This window comes from Notolepis coatsorum (genome assembly GCF_963971535.1).
Source record: "Notolepis coatsorum genome assembly, chromosome: 7".
Classification (NCBI taxonomy): domain Eukaryota; kingdom Metazoa; phylum Chordata; class Actinopteri; order Aulopiformes; family Paralepididae; genus Notolepis; species Notolepis coatsorum.
In genome coordinates, this window is record NC_140171.1 from 125,036,220 (window position 1) to 125,053,719 (window position 17,500).

A 17,500-nucleotide genomic window follows, 5' to 3' on the forward strand; every position below is an offset into this window, starting at 1 on the left:
GATGATGATGGCCAGTGACCCTGGGGGCTGAGCTATAGTCTATCTACTGTACTGTGATGGTGGTGATTATGATGGTGATGATGGTGATGATGATGGTGAACTGATGATGGTGATGATGGCCAGTGACTTGTACTGTGATGGTGGTGAGAGGCTGTATGTTGTGTCTTGCAGCTGTCACCCTTTTCATGTGTTAGTAATATACAGTGAGTATGTGTGTGTGTGCTTGTGTGTGTCTCTCTCTACCCCTCTCTTTCTACCCATCTATCTCTCCCTCCCTCTGTCTCCCTGTTGTATGCCCCCCCCCCTCTCTCTCTCTCTCTCTCTCTCTCTCTCTCTCTCTCTCTCTCTCTCTCTCTCTCTCTCTCTCTCTCTCTCTCTCTCTCTCTCTCTCTCTCTCTGACTTATTACACTATCTCTCTAAGGGCACACAGGGGTCATGTTTATGTTGAGCTAAGCCCCCAAAAATACTCCATGTGACAATTGATCTAATAATAATGAAACAACCATTCCCTCAACGGCACACCTCCTTCTCCTTGCTGGTGTGTGCATTAAAATTATACTGTTTCAGAATAGCCTTAAATGGACCCAACGTACTCTCAGAGGAGTATTATTAAGCTCTATTTATGGAAAGTGTATTTTGAGTCGATGGTTATCTCATTGCTTAGCACATTGAGTCTAAATCAAAAGCATTTGTGAGAAATACACACATGCTCTTGGCATGGGAAAGCCCTCACAGTTCACACACTCATAAGCCTGGAACTGATTACACTGTTGGTGTGTACACTTTATGATGAATTGAAAATGGGGGACCCTGATATAAACAAGATGAAAGTCTTTCTCTGGTCTGCATCCCCTTAACAATTGTGTGCATTGAGCCGTACTGTATTGTACCCATTCTACAATCTGTTAATAATACTCAATCAATCAATCAATCACAAGCACTTTGTTTATTATTTTCTTTCTTGGGAAACATTATTTCTTTTGGTTAGTGTATATAATGGTATGGTATGGTATGGTTTTATTCTTAATCCCAGAGGGGAAACATGGTTTGCCACCAGAGCGAATACAAAATACACAAACAAGAAACAATAACATACAGTACAAGTTACATAACACAGTAAAAAGAAGAGAAGAAGAGAGCCTCTCAACACAGAGTTAGCGGCATATACTGTAGTATGTATGAACATGTACTGGGGAAGCCTACTGTACACAGCTGTGCATATTATCCACAGAAAGACATACAGAGGAAGTCAAACTAATCACAACAAAGTTCCTTTTGCAGTTTAGAGTGACTATGTCTAATGCATTACATTACAATGCTTCTATAACCCCTGTATACTTGTCATGTCTGTAATTTGCGATAGACTATATTGATATAGCTTACTGTATATGTGGATAATTACTTTACTTGTATTATGAGTTGGTAGTTTTTCCTATTATTCTTTTTTAACTTTATGAACTTTGTTTCTTTGTTGCTACAGATCGCGAGGACCAGTCCATTCTCTGCACGTGAGTGAATTGTTTTTTTTTTTTTTTCTTCTCTCTGTCACCTACAAATACACCTATGTTGTTTGTCCAGTAGGGTTTCCAAGACGTCACATCACTGGTTACGAGAAGGAAAGGGGGGGGGGGGGGGATGTGGGATAGAACAGTTACATAATACTTATGTAAACACAGCGGAAGCAAATGAGACTCTCACATCAACTGTCCTCCACTGGCGAACCTGCGCTTGTGGAATGCTACAGCACTAAAGGTTGAGGATATAAGAGAGTTATGCTCTTCAGGCCCGGTGATGGGTCTACGATGCTTTGGGACGTCAGAACGTAGTGGTAGATTGTGATGAATGTTTTTTTAGTGGAGCCTGCAGTGGGAACGCTCCCGGAGGGCCGTGGGGGGTCAGCCCCTCTCTCTGCTCACAGACCCACGGACAGGAAGTGTGCCCTGTGTTCAGATGGGAGAGACAGATTAGCTTCCCAAATGTTTGCTCTCCATTTTGTTTGTTTACTTGTTTTCATGCCATTATTGAGATTTTTTTTATACTTGGGGGCTCCCAGGGAGAAATGGTCTAACTACGTATTAGCTTGAGCTTTGGCCTGAAACTGATATTTAATTTGTAGGAAATCAAACGAATACTGGGCATTTTTAAAGCTCTCAATGCAGTATTGTGTACTATTTACGAATACCTCAAGATCCATTCGTAGCCTTCCAGTCTCTCCAGAAGGACTAGAGGGCGGAGGGCAGACCATGCTCACAGCAGCTATAAAAGGTATCACAGTAAATTGACTCACGTCCAACTATTCGACCTACAGTATGAGTCCTGGTTGCATAGATTATAGGATTTATATAATATGGAATAAATAAATAAAATAAGATTACAGAGGAAAGAATTCTCTGAAAATAGACCCCCAGCATTGAAAATAATGCTCTGAAGGGAAAGCGGTGGAAATATTGTTTTAACTCTTGCTGCGGACCTGCACTTTTATACCCCCACCCCCACCACTACCAACCCCCCCTCCTTCCTTTTCTCTCCCTCTCTTATTTGATCAATCTGTCTGTGAATATCCTCAATGCGTTTCTGTTTTGTTTTCCATTGTTTCTTTGTGTTAATGAATGGTAATATTGTTTCTGATGTATCATGAATTATTTTTTTTTATCCACTTTTTCTCCCATTTTCTATATTTTTCTCCCATCCCAATTTCGTATCATCCAATTCAACCCTCTCCTGTCACGAACGCTGTTTCTTGCCTCCCACAAGCCGGCTGCAATGTGGACTAAGTCATACATAGCACAAGTCCCCTCCGGTACTTGAGGTAACAGCAGTCGCATCTTTTCACCTGCGCAGCTCGATCTCTCAGTGGCGAGGAGTAACGCGTGGGAGGCTCACGCTGCCCCCGACACTTCCTGATTCTACTGCGCAGGCGCACCAACCGACCTGTAGGAGTCGCTGTCCACAACGCCCGATCCCCACCCATCAGTTTCCCACCCCCTAATAAGGCCAATGTGTATTAGTATGAACGACCAGCTAAACTGAAAGCAATGTGGAGCACTGGGCTCGAACAGGCGAGCCCAGCGTCTCCGCATTCGTGGCGAGCGCCTTGCCCACTACGCCACGTAGCCGCCAATGTATCATGAATTATGTACTAATACGCTAATAATAATAATAATAATAATAATAATAATAATAATAATAATAATAATGATGATGATGATGATAATAACAATAATAATAGTAATAATAATCATAGTAATAATAATCATAGTAATAATAATAATAATAACTATTATTATTATATAATAATTGTGCACTTCCACAGTATATACAACAGTATGTACTACAGTATGTACTACAGTATGTACAGCAGTATGTATCACAGTATGTACAACAGTATGTATCACAGTATGTACTACAGTATGTACTACAGTATGTACAACAGTATGTACCACAGTATGTACTACAGTATGTACAACAGTATGTACCACAGTATGTACAACAGTATGTACCACAGTATGTACCACAGTATGTACCACAGTATGTACCACAGTATGTACAGCAGTATGTACAACAGTATGTACTACAGTATGTATCACAGTATGTACAACAGTATGTACTACAGTATGTATCACAGTATGTATCACAGTATGTACTACAGTATGTACTACAGTATGTACTACAGTATGTACCACAGTATGTACAACAGTATGTACAACAGTATGTACTACAGTATGTATCACAGTATGTACCACAGTATGTACCACAGTATGTACCACAGTATATACCACAGTAGTATGTATCACAGTATGTATTGCAGTATGTATCACAGTATGTATTGCAGTATGTATCACAGTATGTATTGCAGTATGTATCACAGTATGTATTGCAGTATGTATTGCAGTATGTATTGCAGTATGTATTGCAGTATGTACCACAGTATGTACAGCAGTATGTATCGCAGTATGTATCACAGTATGTATTGCAGTATGTATTGCAGTATGTACCACAGTATGTACAGCAGTATGTATCACAGTATGTATTGCAGTATGTACCACAGTATGTACAGCAGTATGTATCACAGTATGTACCACAGTAGTATGTATCACAGTATGTACCACAGTATGTATTGCAGTATGTATCACAGTATGTACCACAGTAAGAATGTGGAGAAGGAATAATGATAATAATAATTTTGGAATGCTCATTGTTTGTTGGGGAGTGGAATTCCTATGCAACAAATCAAAAGACTTGGAATGTTTTACCAGCCAGGCACGCATGACAAATGAACCAACACTTGCCAAGATGCCTGCCAGTATGTACCATACTCTATTACATACTCTTCTACACACTATTGCCAGAGTACAATACAGTTAACCCTTTCACTACCACACTACAAAAGGTTATCCCTTTCACTACCACACTACAGACCGTCTTCTGTAGTGTGGTTGTGAAAGGGTTAACCTTCTGTAGTGTGGTTGTGAAAGGGTTAACATTCTGTAGTGTGGCAGTGAAAGGGTTAACATTCTGTATTGTCGCAGTGAAAGGGTTTAACCCTTTGGTAGAGTGGTAGTGAAAGGGTTAAAAGAGTAAAGGACTAAGTTATCAGCACTAGGATATGTTGTTCTAAATGCTACTAACTCCAGTGTATACAGTGTGTCCTTCGATGCCCCTGGTAAGCCAGAGGCTGGGTCCTCTGGTGCCCAGCAGCCAGGGGTGTAAAAAGTACCCAGAAATTATACTTAAGTGAAAGTATGGGTACCGTCTCAAAATCATACTCAAGTAAAAGTCAGAGTATCTGGCTAAATACACACTTGAGTAAAAGTAAAAAAGTTTCTACTTTTAAATGTACTAAAAAGTTAAAGTAAAAACCTTTTTTTATTCCGGGGCAATGAAATGTTCCGTTTCGTCCTCTTCATCACTATTGTTTGTGGCCATCTTCTGTAGCTTGTCACTCTGACTGTCTATTCTGCTGATAGCAGGTGTTTAATCAAAGATCCCTGCTTTCTAGTCTTGCACAGTTCGACCAGAGAAACAAATATACTAATTCAAATAGTTGGACCTGCGAGATTTGTACTTTGTACTTTGTACGTCTGCCTTTTACATGTAAGGAGTAAAAAGTATGTTTTTTTTTGTCTGAAATGTAATTGAGTAAAAGTACAAGTATACAAACCTAATAATACTCGAGTAAAGTACAAATCCCCCAAAACAGTACTTAAGTATTGTAACAAAGTACAATTACTCAAGTACATTTACACCCCTGCCAGCACCACTGCATGGTCCCAGAAAGGGAAATGGGAGGAAGGGCCCCTCCTTAATGACCTGCCCAGGGCTGCTTCATTTTGCTACTACTGATGTCAGGATGCCGTACATTCTCTGATCACATCGGACCACTTCCTCTGCTTATCTGAACAAGTTTGCCTGTGTTTGTGTGGGTAATGAATGGTGGCTAGAAGGACAGCGTGAGCCTACAGACAAAGTCCTGAACAGACCATACCGCTGGTTTATAAGTGACTCTTATAGGCTTTGAAACATAGATTGAATGCTGTTAGGAAATCTTCCCCGAGTGCTTTTCTAAGATTGAGTGAACTGACAGAGCCCTGATTATCCCCAGTACCATGTCTGCACTGGCGATCTGACGCATCGGGAAGGAAGGAGCAACAACAGCTCCGAGTCATTTATCATTTTGGGCAGATGCTGAGTAGTACGTTTTGGAGCCTTATATGGGAGAAATGTCAGGCCATGGAATTCCGCATTCTCGCGTGTTTGTATGCGCGTGCATGTGTGTGTGTGCCTGTACCTACGATGTTTTGGATGTAATTAGACGGATTTAAAAACATGTAATCTGTTAATAAGATATATTGCACAAGGGAGGTCATTTGTTGATGTTTAGTAAAAAATGATTTCATAAACATGCCTTGACATCTGTAGTTGTTTAAAACCATGCCTGGCCAAAGGGCCCTGAGGTTGTCATGTCATGTGAAATGTATGGTGCGACACTGGAGTTTGGTTTACTTCTCAAGTGGGGTCCAGCTACCCGTGTTTACACCATTATAGGCCTAATAGTTACACGTCCCACCGTGTTCTTTGTCAGGGTGGCATTTTTACTGTCACAGTAGCACCTTTCATAGTAACATTACATCAGTATGACTGTCTGGGATTGAACCCGGAGCTCCACATTAGTAGGAGTGATTTTACCTTGACACTACCGAGACACACTTTTCCAAAAGCCTCACCCAAACCATAACCCTAACCTTAATCATACTGTTACCTTAAACTAACCATAACCATTAAGCAAACCTTAAAACTAACCTTAACCCTTAACGACAGTGGCTCAGGAGGTAGAGCAGTCGTCTGGTAATCCCGGTTAGATTCCCGCTCCTCCCGGGCAGCATGTCGAAGTGTCCTTGAGCAAGACACTTAACCCCTAACTGCTCCCTGTGAGCAGGTTGGCTTTACGATTTCTTCCTATGGTCGATTAGTACTTTATTTATGTTTTGTGATGAGAATGTGCAAGTGCAATGTTATTATTATTATTATTATTATTATTATTATTATTAGTGTTGTACGAAACTGAGATGCTTCATATCCTCAACAGACACGAAGACAGCATGAGCATCTACTAGTTACAGTAGTTAGATTCCTCTGAGAGCTGCCAGGCCCTATGACAGAGCGACAGTGGATACCATACACACACACACACACACACACAGACACACACACACACACACACAGACACACACACACACACACACAGACACACAGACACACACACACACACACAGACACACACACACACACACACACACACACACACAGACACACACACACACAGATACACACACACACACACACACACACACACACACACACACACACACACACAGATACACACACACACACACACACACACACACACACACACACACACACACACACACACACACACACACACACACACACACACACACACACACACACACACACACACACACACACACACACAGACACAGACACAGACACACACACACAGATACACACACACACACACACAGACACACACACACACACACAGACACACACACACACACACACACACACAGATACACACACACACACACACACACACACACACACACACACACACACACACACACACACACACACACACACACACACACACACACACACACACACACACACACACACACACACACACACACACACACACACACAGACACAGACACAGACACACACACACAGATACACACACACACACACACAGACACACACACACACACACAGACACACACACACACACACACACACACACACACAGACACACACAGACGCACGCACGCACGCACGCACGCACACACACACACACACACAGACACACACACACACACACACACACACACACACACACACACACACACACACACACACACACACGTGTGCGTGTGATAGAGAGACGGGCTGTGATCAGCATTGATCAGGGATCAAAGACCATTTAGAAAAGGCTGTATTTTCTGAAGAAAAAGTGTGTGTTTGCTTCTGTTTCCCCTCTTGTTCTGTTTCATTCTCTCATCCCTCTTTTCACCTAGTTTTATCTCTCACTCCTTCCTCCCCCCTCTCTCTCTCACCCCTCCTCCCCCCTCTCTCTCACCCCTCTCTCTCTCACCCATCCTCCCCCCCCTCTCTCTCTCACCCCTCCTTCCTCCCCCTCTATTGTATGGTAACTCAGTTACTTCTACTCTGCATTGAACATTGTACATATGTATATACTGAACACTTGTGTCTACGTACGTGACTTCTATCTTTTACTTGCTATACTTATTTTATTTTATACTTATCTATTTTTGTCTAGCACAGTCTCTGGAGCGTAACAGAAAGAAGCATTTTGTATAAAAGTATTCTGTACTTCTGTATGACAACTAATAAAGAAACTTGAAACTTGAAACCTCTCTCTCTAGTGGGGAGTCTGGTGCAGGGAAGACAGAGAACACCAAGAAGGTCATCCAGTATCTGGCTGTGGTTGCCTCCTCTCACAAAGGCAAGAAGGACAACAGTGCTGTAAGTATCCGTGTTAAAGTCACCTCTGTGTGTTCAAAGTTGGCATCTGGCCTCACTCCTATGGGAGAGCTGCCCTGTGTGTAGGAAACTGCTATTTAATCTTGTATCGCCATTTCCTCTATAGCAACAATCAGGACAACAGTTTGCCTACGTGAGTAAAGGGGAACGCCTGAAGTGTGTTCTTTTTTTGCGTGTGGTGTTTGTGTGTGTGTGTTTCTTCCTTAGGCTAAAAAAGATTGCATGCAAGAGACTCTCACTGAGATACAAAAAATACTTTTTTATTTTCTTTCCTTACTCAGAGACTCTTCTCCGGTCAAGAATCCTTTTTTGTTCTTAAGCTGGGAACAACTCACAGGTTAATTCTTACCATGACATCAGTCAATTTGAGCCAAACGAGAGTACCAGACTTCCCTGCATGATCATCATTACCAGACTGACTTTGCAGTCACTTTTCATATCTAATGAAATGTTCCTGTTAAGGTGTTCTCTCGCCTCTACCCCTGACCTGAAACTTTTATATCATCCATCCTTCCTTTGCGACCCTTTCACTGACACTGGAGGGAGATTGCAGCCCTCCCCTGCCAGTGAAAGGGTCCATCACAGACCAACGAGCACAGTGTGAGCATGCCCATCTCATCCTCTTCCTGTCTATCAAACGACATCATATCCTGTCGTGTCACCCAACCCCCCCTCCCCTCCCGCCTTCCCCCATCCGCTACTTCCCATTCGCTCCCAACGGGAGCATGGTCGCCGTTACCTCCGTAGAGTTTAGTGGGTTTGCACGGTGTGGAGTTTCCCCCGTGCCCTGTGTCCCTTTTGAACCTCTCACTACCCTAACCAGGTTGCCCCCTACTGAAGTGTGTCTATAGTCACTCTCTATGTCACGGCTGTGACGGCCAGATCATGTATATTAACTCTGTCTCCCCCTCCCCCCTAGTTTCTCTTCTTTCCACATAGGTCCTGCAGATGTCCCTGTGTGTCTCGCTTGTGTGCTCTGTGTATCACCAGCTCTGCAATCCACTTTTGTACTTATGTCTGTTTCCCCCAGTCAGTCAGTGCTTAGTCGTCAGTCTGTGTTATGTCTGTTCTGTTCTCAAGCCACTATTTGTATAGTAGTTATTTTTTGCCTGTCTGTGTCAGAATAGTCAGCCAGCCGTCCCCACCTGATACACTGTGTCTGTCCTGTCTGCTCTATTAAATATACCCATTGTTGGCTCATCATCTGCCTCCTGAGTTTGCTGTCTGCACTTGGATCCACATTCTTGCCCGGTCATTACAAGTACAACTAAGCCAGCATCGATCCGGTAGCAGACATGACACAGCAACTCCACCCAGCAATCCAAGCCCAAGGTACTTCAAGGCCATCATATGCAGCTCATCTGAGATGTTATGACGGAGCTCCAGCGGGAGTGGAGGATTTCTCAAAAGTGCTGTTTGTACCGCGGGCAAGATTAAAAGATTAGGTTCACTAGTGGAAGAGGGAATACTGATGAACCGATCCAAACCCCGCTTTGTTTCCTTCTTTCCCGCTACTATCATCTGGAAACCCCCCACCTGCTGGCCTTTGTGTACGCCATCGCTGACCACTCTTTCATCCATCTGACCTGGTGCGTCGGCTGGGCATTACCATTGTGCCCATGGAGTTCCCGCTTGAGGCCAGCACTTTGAATGGAAGAGTCGTTGGTCACTCACCTCACTGTACTGCTGAACATGTGTCTGTAACATGTGTCTGTAACATGTGTCTGTAACATGGGCACATCCAGTTCTATCTCTTCGACTCCCCATTGACTGCTGGTGTCCCGGGTCAGCCCTGGTTGAAGAAACACAACCCTCTTATCAACTGGACCACTGGCACCGTTACGGGTGGGAGTTCACCCTGCATTGATTACCGCTGTCTCAACGACATCACCGCTAAGAACCGGTATCCCCTCCCCCTCGTCTCCTCTGCTTCAGAGCTGCTCCAGGGAGCCACCGTCTTCACTGAGCTCGACCTGTGTACCGCTTACCACCTGGTGGGCATCAGGGAAGCACACAAGTGGAAAACCACCTTCAACAGCACCAGTGGTCACTATGAATATCTGGTAATGCCATTTGGATGTTTGGACATGCTCAACCATTTTGTGTTTGTCTATTTAGACATTCAGATTTGTCCAAGTCTCAACAAGAACATGTTATGCACATGAAGCAAGTTCTCCATTGGTTGCTGGAGAATCAGCTGTTTGTGAAAGTAAGGTCATGTACTCATGGACCCAGCCAAGGTCAAAGCAGTGGTGGTCTGGTGGACTGGCTCATCCCTTCATCTCTGAAACAGCTACAGTGGTTCTTCGCAGATTTCTCCTGGCACTTAATCAGAAACTACAACTCTATATTGGCCTTTGACTGCCGTCAAACCACGTTCCTTCTCTTTCACCTGGAACCCCGGAGAGTCGGTTCACCTCTGCTCCGATCTTGGTTCATCCTGACCTGTCTCTCTCCTTCATCGTGGAGGTTGATGCTTCTGACGTGTGGGTAGGGGGCCATCCTGTCTCAGCACTCGCCTAAAGACCAGAAAACCCACCCATGTGTCATTGAGAGGTCTGACACCTACTCAGTTAGGAGACTGCTGGATGTTCACCGCCGTGGCAGGAGCCTCTGGTACCCGGTTGACTGGGAGGGCTACGGTCCGGAGGAGTGATGCTGGGTTTCTGCCAGGGACATCTTGGACCCGGCACTCATCACAGAGTTCCACCTGCGTCATCCTGGATGGCCTGGTGGGACATCAGGAGCTGTCCCTAGCGGAGGGGAGTCACGCCTGCTGTGACATCCAGCTCCTGTATTAACTCTGTCTCCTCCTCCTCGTAGTTTCTCCTCTTGTGTTTCCACTTAGGTCCTGCAGATGTCACTGTGTGTCTCCCTTGTGTGCTCTGTGACAATCAGCTGTTGTCAATCATCCCCTTTTGTACTTGTCTGTTTCCCGATGGTGTTCTGTACAGTGCAGTACAGGATTTTACACCATGAAACTGTATATAAATAGTTTACAATCAATCCTTTTTATTACTCGTCAACTGTTATTTTATATAAATGATGATAAGCAAACAACGTTTCATATCTCTCATCAGACCTTTTGGAACATATTGGGCACACCTCCCAAACCCGCTCAAAATCTTGATGAGACAAAATTGTGTGTGTTGTAGGGGAATTTAATTGGAGACAACGAGGATAACACAGATATAAATTTGAAACCCATACGTTTTAATTTGAAAAAAAGGCCAACTGTACACAATACCGTTGTGTATGGAACATGGCTAGTCTACATTAATCAACACGCCCACTCGCTCGCTGTGTAAATTCTACAATGTGCTCTGCTGTATTCTCACATGGGCTCAGTCGGTAATTACACTGACGTAGGACTTGGGGGGGTATAGACTCTGGGCTGAATAATTCATCATTTGCATTTGCACATACAGTACAGTACAGCACCTCCGGGTACTGTGCAGTTAAGTTCAGGAATCCGGTGCATGTGTGAAAGGGGCTTGTGTCAGAGTAGTCAGCCAGCCATCCCCACCTGATACTCTGTGTCTGTCCTGCCTGCTCCATTAAATATACCCATTGTATGGCTCGTTCTCGTCATCTACCTCCTGAGTTTGCTGTCTGCACTCGGATCTAACATTCTTGCCCGGTCATTACAGTCTCTAAGCCCTGATTAAAAACTCTTCATTTGGACAGCTCGTCAGAAGGGATCGTGAGTAAGATTGTCCTCCCGAGACCTGACGTGTAGTTGATTGCTCGAGGGGAGTTGGTTTCGGAGCAGGGAGGGGTGGGGGGTGGGTATGAGAGCCTTCCAGGTCAAAGCCGTGTTTGTCTTTGCCATTGACCTGCTGACCTTCATAGTTGCTCCTCAGAGGGCGCTCTGCTGCTGACTCTATGCAGTCTTTTGTAACCACTTCAGAAGCTCCCGTGGTCCTCAACACGACTAGAACATGAGTTAGATCATTCTATCCTCTGCTGCCCTCTCTCTCTCTCTCTCTCTCTCTCTCTCTCTCTCTCTCCCCCGTCTCTCTGCCCCTGTCTCTCCCCCTGTCTCTCTCTCTGTCTCTGTCTCTCTCTCTCTCTCTCTTTCTCTCTCCTCTCCCTGTCTCTCTCTCTCTCTCTCTCTCTCTCTCTCTCTGTCTCTCTCTCTCTCTCTCTCTCCCCCGTCTCTCTGCCCCTGTCTCTCCCCCTGTCTCTCTCTCTGTCTCTGTCTCTCTCTCTCTCTCTTTCTCTCTCCTCTCCCTGTCTCTCTCTCTCTCTCTCTCTCTCTCTCTGTCTCTCTCTCTCTCTCTCTCTCTCTCCCCCGTCTCTCTGCCCCTGTCTCTCCCCCTGTCTCTCTCTCTGTCTCTGTCTCTCTCTCTCTCTCTTTCTCTCTCCTCTCCCTGTCTCTCTCTCTCTCTCTCTCTCTCTCTCTCTGTCTCTCTCTCTGTCTCTCTCTCTGTCTATCTCTCTCTCTTTCTCTCCTCTCCCTCTCCCTGTCTCTCTCTCTCTCTCTCTCTCTCTCTCTCTCTCCTCTCTCTCTCTCTCTCTCTCTCTCTCTCTCTCTCTCTCGCTCTCTCTTTCTATGAACTCTTGCCTTGACCCGCTGCTCTTATCTCTCTGCATCCCTGGTTATTTAAACAGTGTTAAAGAGTCATCTATTCAGTTATCTGCCATTCCTTGCTATTTTCTCTCTTTCTCTTCTCTGTTTTCCCTTTCTTCCCCCCCCCCCCCCCCCCCCACTTTATCTCTCTCTCTCTGTCAGTGATGGAAGTGAACGGGGGACCTTCCTCTTTCCTTTGCCAACTCTGAACTGTAACTGCCTGGCTGGTCTGTATCTATCCTCCTTTTCTTAACTATGGAAAATAGACACTATTGGCAATTTTAGAATTCAATTGTGGTTTGAATTTTACATTGTTTTTAGTTTTGTTTTGTTTTCGTCATTGATGATATTAGGTAGGTTCATGGGATAATAGATCAAACACAGTAAATTTGTTTTAGTCAAAAGCATGTGGTTGACATCTTGGTAGCAAAAACCGCATAACTCCTTTTAACTCTTTCAGGTGTATGTTTTCTTTTCTTAATAATTCTCTCAGAACTCCATCTTGGTCATTTTAGAACTCCATGGCATCAACTAGCCAGTAGCTGTTGTTGTGACATCATCATTAGAACATTCAGTTGTCAGAATCCTGCTTCACCTGGCGAGATTGTACACCGTAAAGGGTTAAAAAGTGTGACTTTCATTCACACACATTGTCCTCATCTTACCCCAGAAAGTTTGAATCACTGATCACAAGTGGTCATTACGCTCGACCTACTCTACATGCTCTTCCACGGGGGAGCTGAAGAGAAATTTTTAAGACAGAGAGAGAGAGAGAGAGAGAGAGAGAGAGAGAGAGAGAGAGAGAGAGAGAGAGAGAGAGAGAGAGATAAAGAGAGGGTGGCTGGGTGGCGCAGCAGACATTGCGCTCATCACCAACGCAAGAGACACCGGGTTCAAATCCGGCTGTCGGCGTTGCCTCCGGCTTGGGCCGGCCGTCATACTGGCTCAATTGGCAGAGCCAGCGGGTGGGAAGTCGATGGGTGGTAATCTGGACGTTGTGGACAGCGACTCGTACAGGTCGGTTGGGGACGCCTGCACAGCAGAGACAGGAAATAGCGGGGGTAGTGTGAGCCTCCCACACGTTACACCTCGCCAATGAGAGTCCGCGCTGGCAGGTGAAAAGATGTGACAGGCTGCCTCCTCGTGTACCGGAGGGGACACGTGATGCAAGGCTTCTATCCTCCCTACGACCGACCTGTGGGGGGCATATGCGAGCAACGTTCAAGACAGGGGAGGGAAGAATTGGAAACAGCGAAATTGGGATGGGAGAAAAATGTAAAAATAAGGAGAAAAAGTGGATTAAAAAAAAGACAGAGAGAGAGAGAGAGAGAGAGAGAGAGAGAGAGAGAGAGAGAGAGAGAGAGAGAGAGAGAGTGTGCGTGTGTAAGGCAAAGGTCTACTATATCTGACCCTGATGTTAGGCTGGCACAGGGCCCTTTGATCAGAGGGATTACCTCAACGCTGTGTGAAGGGGGGTCCGCCTCACTTACCCACCTTCACCGAGCTTCGCCCACAGGCTCAAGGAATCTGCACTGGTTTATCTACTGAAACAGAATCATTTTAAATTCGAACACGTACACAAAAAAAACGAAATGGGATTACTGCCTATTCATTTTATTATTATTATTATTATTATTATTATTATTATTATTATTATTATTATTATTATTATTATTATTATTATTATTATTATTATTATTATTATTATATGTTTTTTATGTTCTTCCATTTCATTGGTTGTTTTATTAATTTTAATTGTTTTTATTCATTTAACTTTTTTATCGTTATCTTATCTCCTGTAGCACTTTGAGATTTTCATAAATATAAAGTGCGGTACAAATTGAATTTATTATTATTAGGGATGCTAGATATTGGCTTTTTTACCGATACCGATATACCGATATTGTCCAACTCTTAATTTCCAATACCGATATCAACCGATATCAACCGATACCGATATATGCAGGGTTTCTCCCCCCCCCCCCCAAAAAACTGAATAATTTCAGGTAATTAACATTACATATCTCTTGTCGTGGAATTAACACAACATTATGCATACTTTTAACAATAAAAAAAAATCTGAGTATGTTCTTACTTGCTTGCCTGGGTAAATAAAGGTTAAATAAATTATTATTTTATTTTTTATTATTATTATAATTTTTTTTTTAAACCGATACTGATCATTTCCGATATCACATTTGAATGCCAATATCGGTAGGCCGATAATATCGGACATCCCTAATTATTATTATTATTACTGCCAGATCGTTTCTCTTACACTCTCCTCTTCGTTCATCAGCAGCAGAAACCCCTGTCCTTATTTTTATAATCTGACCCACGTCACATCATTTGCAGTTAAATAAATTGATAGTGAAACAAGTCAGCTTGTTAGTGAGTGCATCCACAGTACATGTACATAATACGGCCAACAGTCTCAAAGGAGATTAGATTAGTAAAGCAGCGTTATTATACTTTCAAACATAGAAATAGATAAGCTTCACTTTGGATTCGTTTTATATTGTAGACAGACTTGCTTGTTCTTAGGAAGGATCAATCCTTTTGGTTAATTCTGTCTGTGTCTGTCCACAGACACACACAGACACACACACACCATTGATAAGACATGTTGTCCAACTCACCCTAACCCTCATCCCACCACCAGCTAATTAAAATAGCTGTGTATTGATGATATTTCTATACCCCTGTCGTCACTAGGGGGAGCTAGAGAAACAGCTCCTGCAGGCCAACCCTATTCTGGAGGCCTTCGGAAACGCCAAGACCATCAAGAATGACAACTCCTCTCGATTCGTGAGTTTGCCTGTTGCATATGTAGATGTTTTGGGTATGTCACTGTATCTATGACGCTACTATGAGAACATTTGATTTCTTCAAGATGCATTTAACACATTCCCTGCCATAACTTATATCCATCAATATAGCCAGTCTGCCACCACTGTAAGCCTATGGAGATGTTCACCTTCTTTGCCTTCTTTAAATTGTATTGCTAAATTGACATTACTATGGCCCATTCAACATCGATTATCTATCGTTCAGGATGTAGGATGTTATACTTTTTCATTCATAGATTCATACAAAATATATAATATAAGTATGTTTTTATCGTTTTCTGCAGTAATTCCTAGAACGTGAGTTATAGGCCTAAACGCATATATAGATTATCGATTGGCGTGTCTTCCCTAGACACGCTATATAAAAAAATTCAACTGTATATGATCGTATACGTTATGATTCATCATGCGTGGAGGAAAGGGGGGGGGGAGGTCGTTTATAATTCCGTGATCGGCTTTATGTAGTATGGGTGATATATTGATCAGATGGTTTGCAGTGAAATGAATAAACAATTGGGCTGAGATCCGTGGGGTGGGTGGGTGGGTGGGTTTGGGGGAGGGATGGGTGGGGTAGATTACAAAAAAAGGGAAAAAGGGTGAATGAATAATTCTGACTTTGTAATTGTACAAACTTGCTTCACCAATAAAAACGTTTGTTAAAAAATAAAGAAAGAGGGGAGCTCCAGTAGCTCACCGCGTACCTCGAGCGCTATTTCGGCGCCGGGGACAACCGTGCTCGTCACGGATCTGGGGTTTAGCGAGTTCGAATCCCGGACTGCAGCCGTGCCTTTCCCAGAGTGTCTTCCCCCCCATCTGTACCCCTTCAGCCTGTTTCTGTCGGTCATTCTTGACCAGAGTAAATGCGATAAACGCAAAAAAGAGCCAGCGGAATGGCCAAAGTTTAAAAAAAATAAAAAATAAAGAAAGAAAGGTGTAGAATAAACGTATTGCCCCCCCCCCCCCCGTGCGTCAAGTATAGGACGTCGATCGCCTAGGTCCATTTCCGGTTTGTATGTCGCAATAAACGCCGAAATCATATCGATTATTAAGTTTATAAAGCGATCCATATGTACTATAGTGTCTGTCGGGAGCCTTGCAACAATGTCTGACGGCCGGATGAATTTAATCAACGCACACCTCCCACTTCCTGTTGTTCGAGTGTAACTCGCCCGACCATCCACCAGGCAGCGGAATTGAGCTGTCGTTGTATTGAGCCGTAGGGTCCAGCTGCAGCGTCGGAGGTGTATATATGAATTATGAATGCCATGGCGAAAAAATGAAATATTGATCTCAATATCGCTGTACAGCGTGGTCTGGTGGTCAAAGCATGGCGGGCAATAATGTGTTACAGCATGGATGGCGGTGGATGTGTTAACATGTTGCTGTTGTTGTTGTTGTTGTTCTTGTTAGTATTTTCAACTGTATGCCTACTAAGTGGTTTGCTTGTAAATTGTAATATATATTTAGTAAAATGTCTGACCCTCATCCCTCCCACAGGGTAAATTCATCCGTATCAACTTTGACGTCACCGGCTACATTGTTGGAGCCAACGTTGAGACTTGTATCCTTCATTGGCTATGATATGTTCCTTACTGAGGAGTCCGGATTCAGTTCTCACAGCGGGGGGGGGGGGGGGAACTCTGTTTGCCACAGTATTTGATCAGTAAACATGAACTCACGGGTGCAAAACGACTGAATTTGGCTGTTCACACATTCTTGTGAGATTTGTCACAGCCACTCACATTGTAAATACAGTGGGGTCACTGGCCCCTGCACTGTGTGTGTGTGTGTGTGTGTGTGTGTGTGTGTGTGTGTGTGTGTGTGTGTGTGTGTGTGTGTGTGTGTGTGTGTGTGTGTGTGTGTGTGTGTGTGTGTGTGTGTGTGTGTGTGTGTGTGTGTGTGTGTGTGTGTGTGTGTGTGTGTGTGTGTGTGTGTGTGTGTGTGTGTGTGTGTGTGTGTGTGTGTGTGTGTGTGTGTGTGTGTGTGTGTGTGTGT

At 43.9% G+C, this 17,500-nt stretch overlaps 1 protein-coding gene across 4 annotated transcripts in view; it reads left to right on the forward strand.

Annotated features, from left to right (window-relative positions):
* Nucleotides 1–17,500, forward strand: part of myh11a (myosin, heavy chain 11a, smooth muscle) — a 70,619-nt gene that overhangs the window by 17,506 nt on the left and 35,613 nt on the right. For all 4 annotated transcript variants that reach the window (XM_084318714.1, XM_084318715.1, XM_084318717.1 and 1 more), the window contains exons 4-7: nucleotides 1,482–1,509; nucleotides 7,966–8,065; nucleotides 15,372–15,464; nucleotides 17,003–17,066. In XM_084318714.1, the coding sequence (XP_084174840.1) occupies nucleotides 1,482–1,509; nucleotides 7,966–8,065; nucleotides 15,372–15,464; nucleotides 17,003–17,066 (285 nt within the window). The remainder of the gene's footprint in view (nucleotides 1–1,481; nucleotides 1,510–7,965; nucleotides 8,066–15,371; nucleotides 15,465–17,002; nucleotides 17,067–17,500) is intronic.